Here is a 12,016-nt window from a genome sequence, read left to right as displayed (position 1 = left end):
AGTAATAGATGACAAACACAATAGGAGGAGAAATGACAAATGAGAAAAAATGCAATCACCCATAAAAGAAAAAACAAACCAAATAGGGTGTATAAAACAACAGGACAAACAGGAAGGAGATCCATTAATAGAGGAATGGAAATACCATGGCAAGTGCTCCACAAAGGGACAGAAAAAAAAGAGATAATAATGAATAGGCCATACAGAACAAAAGAGACAATCTTGGTTGAAAAGACCCGAAGGAAAGGAAAGATGAATGGAGAAAATATCCAATTCACATTTAAGTTTATAAATTCAAGCTTTTCACATTAATTACATATTATCCTTAGTATTGTACAGATAAAATGTAATATAGAATATTATTTAAAATAGCATAATGGATGTGCATGAAACAAAAAAATTGAAAATTTGACCATAACAGAGCATGTTCAAAAATATAAGATATTATGGGAAAAATCAGTAAACTGGATCAACCAAAGGGTGTTAGAGACAATAATATCTGTAAATCTTTGGAAATAAAAGTATAAAAAAATCCCGATTATTAATTGGAGATGAAGGCCTGATGAATATCTGTGTAAGGATGCAGCAGAACACCCTTTAAGAATTATGCAGAAACAGTAAACCTTTTATTTCACTCCTCATGATATGATGTTGAAACATAAAACATGCAGAGTCAACTTGTGTAACTACTTTAACATTTTGTGTTACTTATTATTTTAACAGAGGAGGTATCTAAATAAACCATGATAAGAAGACTAAGCAGACAAGATGGAATATGATGGCAAGCCCGAGGAGTGGTCAGCAGCCCAAGAATGTAGATGAAGAAACATTGTTCCTGTAGACCAGATGCCAAAAACAGATCAGGTAGTCAGAACTGCACCTTGCTGGAAAAGAAGCAGACTGTGTTGTTCTTTGTCATAAAGCAAATACCCAAGATAAAGTGTCTGCTATGTTACACTCAAAATGGATACATAAACCATCATATGTAAACAAATTTTGGTAAGATTGGGGTAGAGGAATACCTAGAGTCATGTGAGCTATCATGATATCAAGAGAAGAAAAACAGGCAATGTATCTCTGGAAATACCTGCACTGACAGGCCAGAAACCACATAAGGGGAAACATGCAAGAATATCCATGAGGAATGAGGGACAAGAGCAGAAATAAAAATAATGAAAAAACTACATTCACTTGAGGAAAAGCTATCAGGAAGTTAATGCTCTCTCATGTAAAGATGCTTTTTCTCATCATTTATTTTTTTACTTAATCCAGGTAACGTGTTCACTTTCATTGGTCATACCTAAAGGAATGCAGGTTGATCATGTATTTCCAATTGAGAAATACAACTATAAAGATGAAGTTTTTCAAGGAAAGTTTTAATTCCTCAGGAATGCTGGAATGTAATATTTTGATCCCTGAAGAGACATGCATGAAATTAAAGAGACATGAGTCTTGATGTTAAAGCCCCATGCCACAAATACAAAGAAGTAGGCTAAGCCAGCCCTACATATACACAGTATAAAACCTCCAAATGAATAAGATATAGGGTTGGAGAGCCAAACCATCAACCCCAAACAAAATGACTCTTAAAGAAAAAGGAGGGTTGAAATAGGGAAAGTCACACTGAAAGTAAAAGTATAGGCCAGACTTCCCTACAGTAGCCATCAAGTAAGAACCCATCAGACCCAATGAAAAAGGATAGTGTTGTAGTCAACTTTGAAGAAAAGAGATAAAAACTGTACACCACCTTTTGAAGCAACTATAGGAATCAAAGACAGGGAAATAAGTCAAAATGTAGAGAAAGTGTCTAAGAGCCCAAACCATGTAATCCACTACTAGGGAATTGAGAGAAGTCCAAAGTTGGAAAACAGAAACGTACAAGTTGTCCCAGTCACAGTCATGATGGAGGTGAAGAAAGTATGAGCCTATGTTCAAATATTAGTACATATGGGGATTATTGTGAGTGGAAGAAGTATCACTCTCTTACTGGTGGAAGACTATACTCTAATGATAATTATGTCATAAGCTGGTGCAATGCACATTAGTATGTGTATGTATGAGAATTCTGACACAGGTATTTAAACAGCAGTCTGCATGAGATGATAGCTCTTTATGATGCAAAGAGGAGATTAGCATATCTGAAATACTGTAAGCATAACATACCCCATACTATAGAAATTTGTGTTAAAAACAAGATGGCCTAATGTGTAAAATGACACAACAGAAAAACTTTATTATGTTCTTATATGTTACAGTGGGTTACAGATCAATTATCATACCAAAAGAGACTTGATATTAATAGAGAAATATACTTAAAAAAAAACTGCTTTCAAATTTCAGTCTATTTATATCATCTTTTTTAAATCTTACCTTAAACTTAAAAAACACATAAGCAATCAGTAAAAAAAGTTAAGATTTTCCTAAACTGAAAATGTATTTCCTTAACTCTGCCTATTTCTCTGCTCTCTATGACAAAAAAGAAAAAAAATACTCTGGAATCTTGGAATTAAATATTTAAACAATTTACAGTCACCATAGATAGAAAATAACATATTAAATAATTCCACAGCAAAAAAAACACCCCCCTAAAATCTAATGTTGTAACTATTCCACCTGACCTTACCTTGAAAATGCAAATAGTTCCACAATGGAAAAAGGAGTTTAATTTGTTCGACCAAGCATGAGTGAAATTCCCTTAAAGCATAATTTCAAACTATATTTTTCAGAATTTAAAAGTCCAAGCCTCTTTTCATACCAACAATTTAAGTGAAACCAATAAAAACTGCCTTACAGAACATGACAGAAATAGCACCAAGATAAATGGTGAAACCACACAAACCAGTACCACTGAAGACCCTTTTCATAACTAACAACATATTCTCAGCAGATGGACCTCTTCCAATGGTCACTTCCACCACTTGATTGTTATACAGACAAATGAGATAATGAAATCAATAAACTTAACTTCAAAGCACAGAACTCTAAGGGCAACCTCACCTATGAAGAATAAAAAGCCTTGAAAAATATTTGTTCTAGAGTTGATATCATCATCACACCATCAGAGAGAAGATGAACTGTGGTCGTATTGCATAAGGATCTCTACCTTCAGGAAACATCACATCATTTGAGTGACTTACTATTGTACAAATAGCTTTGAGACAACAAACCACCAAAATATCATGAAGTCATCACCAACACTGTCGAAGAATTAACTGATGCTGAGGAATTATCCACTTCTGCTAGAAATTTAATATTACCTCTTTTTGAATACAGAACTGGTGTTTTCTATATATTGTCTAAACTTCATAAACCTAACAATCCCGGTAGACCTACTGAACTTATCTATAGTTATTTATATTTTGTAATGGCTCCCCTAATCCACTCACTCTCCACTTGCATTAAAAACACATTTATAATGCCCTTAGACTCTTCAACACCATTACTATTAATCTCAAACCAGACCCAGTCCTTTTATTTGCTATGGAGATCAAACCACTATACACTTTAATAATGCAACAGGAGGGTTTAATAACCTTAAGACACTTTTTTTGACAAATTCCCTGAACTTTGTTCCATTTAGCATAACTAGAATAAAAATGCAGTGGATTTTGTTCTAACAATAAGTTCTATAAACAGGTTAGAAATATAGCTATAGGAACTAAAATGGGCCCCAATTTTAAAACCTGTATGTTTTAAACCAAAACACGTGTTTACACAATTAGATATATTAATGACAGTGTTCGAATCTTCATGGGCAACTTGCCTGAACTAGAAACATTTATTCATTAAACAAGTAATTTCCATCCTTCATTGTCTTATGTGCATGATATTTCCAATACATCTATACCACTCTTAGATTTTCTTCTTTCTATATCTTCTGATAAAATAACCAGTGTTCATTATAAACCTACAATACCCACAACAATTTGCACTTTAATTCTAACTACCCCATATGTGTGAAAAATAAAAATAAAATAATTTCATTAGGCTATGCAAACTCGGTAGTAAACCTGATTATTTCAATGCCCATTTACCAGGATTGGAATCATTTTTTCCATGATTGTGATTATGTCAAAAACATTACAAAAACATTTCTCACAACTCTGTTGTAAATCAAGACCACAACTCTTCTTTGTCTCTCCCAGAAACAAACTCTAAACTCTCTTGTACCAGGCCACCCCTTATCCTCACATACCACACATAAAACAATCAAGTTACAGACATTATTCTAAATAAACTTCACATTCTGAAGGACTCTAACACCACTAAACATATTTTTCCATAACTTCCTACCATTACTATATCAATATTTGGAACTAAGCAGCTCATAGTAGCCTTAAAACACCTACCTCAAAAGACAAACATTATATTACAGATAGGTATCCTTGTAATAAAAAATGCTGTAGCACATGTGTTTACATTGACTCCAGAACAACTGCGTAGGATCCTAAGTCAAGTTTTTGTATTAAGGATCAACATAGCTGTACATCAAAATGCATCATATATTATTTTGTTTGTTAATGTTGTAAAAATTATTTGTAGGAAAAACCAATAGATTATGAATGTACCCAAAAACATCTCAAAAACATATTAAATTGTACTTCAGATCAACCAGTTGCCCAACACTTCAATTTGCAAACCCATACCCTTGACCACCCCAAAACACTTGTTTTGAACAAGGCCTCTACATACAGACGTAACTGTGAATTACAATAAAACATTTGTTTTTTATTTGGGAGCTTTCCACTCCAATGAATTAAGTGAACATTTTAACTTTTTGTAGTATTTCTTGTTTTAATCACCTCTTTAAAAGATTTTATAGTAAATTATGTATATATTCATTTTATTTTTAATTTTATTTATTTTTTAAACAATAATGCATGTATAATCATATTTGTATGTGTGCATGTGCATACACGTATTTGTGTGTGTATCTATCATATATATGTGTACATGCATGCATGCTTGTGTGTGAGTGTGTGTATCTATTATATATGTGTGTACATGTATGCATGCTTGTGTATGTGTATCTATCATATACATATATATGTGTACATGCATGCATGCTTGTGTGTGTGTGTACATGCATGCATGCTTGTGTGTGTGTATCTATCATATATATATATATGTGTAGATGCATGCATGCTTGTGTGTGTGTGTGTGTGTGTAGTTAACTCATTGGTGATTTGACCAACAATATACTTCTATCTCTTTTTACTTTTGTCTCCAACTAACACCAGATCCCCAGGAACATCTGGAGTGTAGTAGGAAGAAGAATATCTTAACCAGAGGAGCAAACTTCAATATATATATACATATGGTGGAGTGTTATAGCCAATACCTGGTGGCATCTGGAATTGTACATCAGGTCCACAGTAGGAAAAATGTCATGCCACTCAAACCTCCAGAATGCCATCACCCCACTCTCAAACTGAGTGGTATTGTGTAAGCTCAGGAGGGCAGTCCTCTATGGTCCACCAACCTACAGACTAGAAACTGGTAGGTGACAAAGACTCCCACACTCCACTAAAAAAGGAGAGCAATAATGCACTGGTGAGTCCAAAGAACTGCAGCACTGGAGATGGTGCAATGGGTGACTGTGATATCCTATATTGAAAAGAATAATGATCATGTTGATAGAGTGCATCATCCACCAACTGGAAGCATTTAAAACTGTGAAATTGTACATAACATCTGCATATTGACCTAGCATATTCATAGGTCATATACTGAAGACTTAACACTAGATATACCTGGGCAAGCAACACTTGCCATAGAGGTGGTTTGAAAGATGCAATAAAGGCCTCTGCGAAAAAAATAAAATGAATGGAGTACGTACCTCTGCACATTTTCATTTTCCAGCGAGAAACATGGTAAGGTGATGGATCTGATAGGAAAAAAACATAAAAAAAGCAATTGTCACCAGAATAAAGGGAAGAAAACACCAGACAAATGAATTGGCAAGTTCAACCCAGAAGTAATGGGAAAATTTAAGGAAGGAAAGAAATATACTCAGGAACTATAGACAGGAGCAATATGTGCCACATACCTTTGAAAAACCCTGATCAGACAAAGGAGTAGATAGGATAAGAACATTCATGAAGGGCTGGGGTGGAGCAGATGAAGTGGGTGATAAGTACAGTTACGACAGAAAGTGTTCGTATCTCTGCGTCCCAAGTTGTTCTTTGCTCACAACTTAAAAAGTATCATGAGTAGGCTAACAGAAGTATAATAATTATAAATATTACATTAACACACATCTACATAAATTTTTATGTAAATTAAACAACAAATAAACTGTTTATAAACAAATAATCAAATATAGGAGGAGCAGAAAGTGTTCATATAGTTCAGAACATGTGAAAAAACTGATATTCCCATAATAATTTTGTTTAGTTTGGCAAATAAACTACATTATACCATTCCAGAACTAGTCACTAAATTATTGGAATTTAGCCAGCACAAAATGTACTTCCGGCAATTTAGTGCCGTCTCCATCCTTATCTCCTTGGTTATCATGGCGAACAGGAAACAACTGTCCAGTGATTTAAAAAACCAATTTATTGTAAAATACAAGTCTCGTGTGTCTCTTTTCGGTATTACGACACAACTTAATGTGCCGAAATCTACTGTTCAAAGCATAATTGCCAAGTTCAAGCTTACAGGATCAACTGCTAACCTTCCTCGTTCCAGACACCCCACAAAAATTCCAGCGAACACCAAGAGGAAGGTTCTCAGAGACGTTAGTAGGTGGCTCAATCATGTTATAGGTTCCTTCAGCTCTTCTGGTATAGGCAGCCTGCACTGCATCAATGGAATCATGAAAAAAGATGTGTACATTGATGTATTAGGCACTTATATCAAGAATGATGCTCGGAATTTGAGGCTTGGGCATTGTTGGATCTTCCAGCACGCCAATGACCCTAAGCACACACTGAAATATCTGCAATCCTGGTTGCAGAGGAACCATATAAGCATTCTGGAGTGGCCATCGCAGTCACCCAATTTCAACCCAATTGAAAACATTTGGCATGAGTTGAAGACCAAGGTTCATTGGTGTCATCCGAAAAACGTGCAAGAGTTGGAGGCCTTCTGTAAAGAAGAATGGAAGAAAATACCAGTCGAGTACTGTCAAACAATCATGGAGGGCTATGAGGAGAGATTGCACCAAGTAATTCACCTGAAAGGCTACACAACTGACCATTAAAGCAGAAGCACAAACACTTTCTGCTCCTCCTATGTTTGGTTATTTGTTTATAAACAGTTTATTTGTTGTTCAATTTACATAAAAATTTATGTAGATGTGTGTTAGTATAATATTTATAATATACTATACTTTCATTATCCTAATCATGATATTTTTTAAGTTATGAAGAAAAAACTACTCACAACGCAGAGGTACGAACACTTTCTGTCGCAACTGTACAGAACACAACATACCTGAATAACAAATTCACCAAAGAGGAAAAAAAAAATCTGAGCAAATCTCACAAAATGAGACATAATTAAGAGGCATGATCAGGAGGATAATGGGAAGAAAAGGCTGTCCAAATCCAAAACTAAAAGATCACTGAAAATCTTGTCAACACTATGATCACTGTACCCTACAGGATTATAGTATGAATGTGTTAAACTCCTGATGGACAAGACCCATCGTGTCAAAAGTTGAAAATCATAGCTTTGATCCATATGACATGGTTGGAAATTTTACTGTTACAGTGACATCACTATCAGTCATGACCACCAGAAACTGCAGGTGCAAAACGAAAAACTAAAACATAATACTCCAAGAAATAGAATAAAAATTGTAAAATAAATAAACTGGATGAGTAACTTACAAAAGTACAAATGTGTAGATATGTTAATTAAACAGCAAATGAAAAAAACATATCTAACCAGTAGTACTACCAATTGAGATATAATTAACATGTCCATGATTGGATAGAGGTAGGTACTATAGGCATAGTGTCACACTCTTATTGGTAAAGAGCTGTTGCACAGTAACTTACATGCTAGATGGGTATTATATCGGAAATCTGTTTTTTTGCTTTTAACCAAATAGCCATGTTTCATTGAACAAAATTGCAAGAACTTTAGAGCTATCACAAAGCACAATATGCAACATAACAGTTAAGAAAGGTAGATGATACTTAAATCACAGTACCTTGGTAGAGCATCTGATTCCAAAAAACTTTTCAATACCTTGTTACCCAATTACTGGTCTTCCATTTTTCAGTCATCTCATGTACAATGATGCTTTCTCAAATTACAGTGCATGTTTGGTTCATCTGGTGGACTAATGTATTACACAGTAGTGTTGTTAACATCAGTTTATTTCTAGTTTATTGACTGTCTGAGTATGTTGTGACTTGAAAATTTTGGGATAAGTGAAACCTCCATACATGCCTTGATGGAGTTGAAGGTAAATGGTGACACTTGAAATTAAAGAATTGTCTGCTTAAACTTTGAGATTGATGGCTCAGTTGGTAAACCTTGAATCACACAATACAAAAGTAAACAACAGATCTCAGGCCCATACTATGGCAAAACAGTTATTTTAGTACATTTTTTATTGATTATAGTACAGAGGTTGAATATGTTACATTCATATAAGTTCAGTGTTTTTCACGTTGTTAAAGTCTTTTGTCCTGCTCGATCATGTTCAATCTGACAACCTTGTATCTTAACAATAGCCCTGTAGTAGTTTCCACTGCAAAAAGTGTCCATAAAGCTCTCATCCCTCTTTACTGCTTCTTTCAGTATTCTATCTGATGTGGGTGGACAGCAACTACCCAATAACTGTTCCAACAGTCCAACTGTATAGAAATCTAGCAGGCATTGCATTCAGCAGTTTGACCATCCCAGTATACCTCTGCATAGAATAGCATGAACACTAATTTCATCTTCTTGCCACTTGAGGTATGCAATAATTCAATGGTTATGTCTTTGATGCAACTTATGTACAAGTGATTTGCATTACACCTCCAGATAGGGGCCTTTCTTAATCATGTAGTGCATTGCTGCCTTGAGCTCATAGATAGCTTTAGCCATTAACCTTTATATTTATGAATTCTAACCTGTTACAAGATGCCACACTTTGCTTACTGTGGCTGGGGTACGATTTGTTCCAGATCTCTTTTGGATGTCTCTGGTTCCTAAAGCTGTTCCATATTTTTTTTTAGTGCCATTATATACAAGAGATTATATATACTCTTCAAAAAAAGAAATGCAAAAGGCAAAATTTGAGACATATTGTTAACAAGTTTATTCCAGGTAGTTCTGTATGACGTGTGTGAAACTTTGCACATTCACTGCTGAACATCCAAAGTCTGCAAAGGCGAAGTCCACACTCACAAGTTGAAGTTTAATGTCACTCAACGTCAATAACGAGTATGCCCCCCACGAGCATCAATAACTGCTTGGCATCTCCTGCCCATGGAAGCGATGAGATGACGAATCACATCATGTGGAATGGCTGTCCACTCAGCCTGCAAAGCTGCTGCAAGCTGAGGTAGAGTCTGTGGTTGAGGTTGTCGCTGTCGCAGACGTTAGTCCAACTTGTCTCAAAGATGTTCAATGGGGTTTAAATCTGGTGATCCGGAAGGCCAGGGAAGAACATTGATGTTGTGGTGTCACAGTGGTGAGTTGGGCTGTGTGAGGACGGGTGTTGTCATGTTGAAAAACGTCGTTGACGTTCACCATGATGGGTTGCACATGGGGCCTAAGAATCTCGTCGACGATTGCGTACAGTCTGATCGGAAATCCTACGCAGCCCTGGTATGGTTGAGGCAGTAGACGTCACAGTGGTGGTCCTATCCCGAAGGTGACGTAACCGAATGTAGCGATCTTGTGCGGGCGTGGTCACACGAGGTCTGCCAGATCGTGGACGGTCACAAGTTGATCCATGTTGTTGGTGACGATTCCACAGCATTGTGATGGTGCTTGGGTGGACATTCACAGCTCTGGAAACATCTGATCAAAATTCACCTGCTTCCAAGCGACCAATGGCGTTGTTGCGTTGTGCTTCAGTCAGTCTTGGCGTAACTGTATTGCGTGTCGGTGGCTTAACACTGAGCTATGGAAACCGAGAACCCGTCACTTTTATAGGGATTTTGCACATGTTGCACTTGCAGAACATGCAGATCTCTCAAACAAATTTATTGGACACGAATGCATTTTGGCAAAAAATCTGATGTTTTACTCCATTTTCAAAGTGCACAACTTTTATCGTCATTTGGGTCTGACAATTGGGGCCTTAACACGTGTAACATCACATACTCTGAGCTTGTAACGTTATTACATATATTTCTCTTTAAAATAACAAAAATATCCCTTTTGCATTTCTTTTTTTGAAGAGTATACTTGGAAATTATATATCCCCAATCTGAACACATCTATGTCTCAAATGCATAAATATTTTGTGCTTAAACAATTGTTAAATACCTATCTCAAATAAGCAATAACTTTACAGTGGTATAACACAACCTACAAAATCTCAAAATGAAATTATAACACATTGTTCCAGCATGACAATATAAGCTATGATTGCCATGTAGCATGCCAAACTTGCATACTGAAAATCATTTTAATATAAAGTACTCAACCCTACATACGTGGTTTAAAAAAACAGATCAAAGCTCAGTACATATTAAGAAAAATACTCTATCATATATATATATCATCCACTGTTCATTCTACATAAATACCAATATGAAGCACTTATGAAAATAGCTAGTTGAAGCAAAATATCTTACCTTGAGTATAAGTTATAAATATGCTTATAACAGCTAAAAACAAAATTGCTTTTCTTAAAGATGTCTTCATATTTCAAAATAGTATACACAGCTGTAGAGATAGGATTTCCATTTAAATGTATGTGTACAAACAATCAGAGCATCTTCACTGGTACTTCACCCTGCAAGTTGAATCAAATCTTCTGAAAGGGTCAGATAAAAATACATGGATCTTGTAACTTTCTTATATTATAAGAAAGACACATTGAAAAATACTGTTGAAAAAAGGTACTTGCTTATAAACATATATACTACAATCTAAATTACTAATTTAACTTGATATTTTCTACTTAACCAAACTGATTTTTCAAAATCCTCAGCTACTCCAATACTCCAAAGCAATGAGCAGATAAATATTTTGATAATTTCAACATAAACCTACCATAACTCACCCTGCACATAAATACAGCTTATACTAGAATTCTAATGATTTATGTGCCTGATTTGTGTCTGATGTTTTCATTTCAACTTATATCACAATTATACTACAAGAAAACAATGTTCACAAACATGTTGATGAATCTGGTAAACTCTAGCTGTGTTCTGATACTAACTGCTCCTTCTCACCTGTGTATTATTATTCAATATCTTAAGTAGATGAATAAACTTACACCGAAGTAGCTGTAATCTGTGTCAGGTTTGCTTTTTTCTTATTTAAGCAGCATGAACAGAAAAAAAAACTTTTTATTCAATGCAAACATTATGTAATTACACTTAAAAGTTATGTTTCATTTATCGAATATTGGTTGCAAACACTGCATTCTAAAATCATTTTGAAATATTTTGTGTTCTACCACTAGAAGGGTTCAGCTTTATATCATTGGATCTTATCAGATCTTTGACTAAAACTGATTACCAACTCATCTCCATAACTAAACATTTGAAACAAAATTTTCTTCCTAATAGTTGTTTTAAAATCAATTTTATTTTGTCAATTAACACAATAGAAAAACCTGCAAGAGTTAGAAAAACTGTAACACCAAATGATAGCATAAAAGGTTTTATCTAGACATAAAAATGTTTGTAGTATTATCTCTTGATATAAGCAAACTCTTTTAGTCAAAATTAACAATACCAACTAAGGAAAGTTACTGTGCAATATGTAAATTCATATACATTCATTTGCAGAATCCTTTATGTTTTACTTTGTTGGATATACAAGACCATTTGGTTTATGAGTCATTACTCAGTTTATTTAGTGATTTAACATTTAGTGATTATTT

The 12,016-nt window shown here is 34.8% G+C and overlaps 1 protein-coding gene across 18 annotated transcripts in view; it reads right to left on the bottom strand.

The window, feature by feature from the left end:
* LOC143247363 (uncharacterized) overlaps positions 1 to 12,016 on the bottom strand; it is a 62,650-nt gene that overhangs the window by 38,596 nt on the left and 12,038 nt on the right. For 3 of the 18 annotated variants that reach the window (XM_076495309.1, XM_076495311.1, XM_076495312.1), the window contains exons 2-3: positions 10,755 to 10,915; positions 5,332 to 5,887 (exon numbers count right to left, since the gene is read on the bottom strand). In XM_076495309.1, coding sequence (XP_076351424.1) covers positions 5,490 to 5,887; positions 10,755 to 10,824 — 468 coding nt within the window. In that variant the 5' untranslated portion in view covers positions 10,825 to 10,915 and the 3' untranslated portion in view covers positions 5,332 to 5,489. Of the gene's footprint in view, positions 1 to 5,331; positions 5,888 to 10,754; positions 10,937 to 12,016 lie in introns of those variants that run through there. The other 15 variants (XM_076495306.1, XM_076495301.1, XM_076495307.1 and 12 more) reach the window with 9 other exon arrangements.

Source organism: Tachypleus tridentatus, chromosome 3 (assembly GCF_004210375.1).
Source record: "Tachypleus tridentatus isolate NWPU-2018 chromosome 3, ASM421037v1, whole genome shotgun sequence".
NCBI lineage: Eukaryota > Metazoa > Arthropoda > Merostomata > Xiphosura > Limulidae > Tachypleus > Tachypleus tridentatus.
This window is presented reverse-complemented; position numbering and strand designations above follow the sequence as displayed.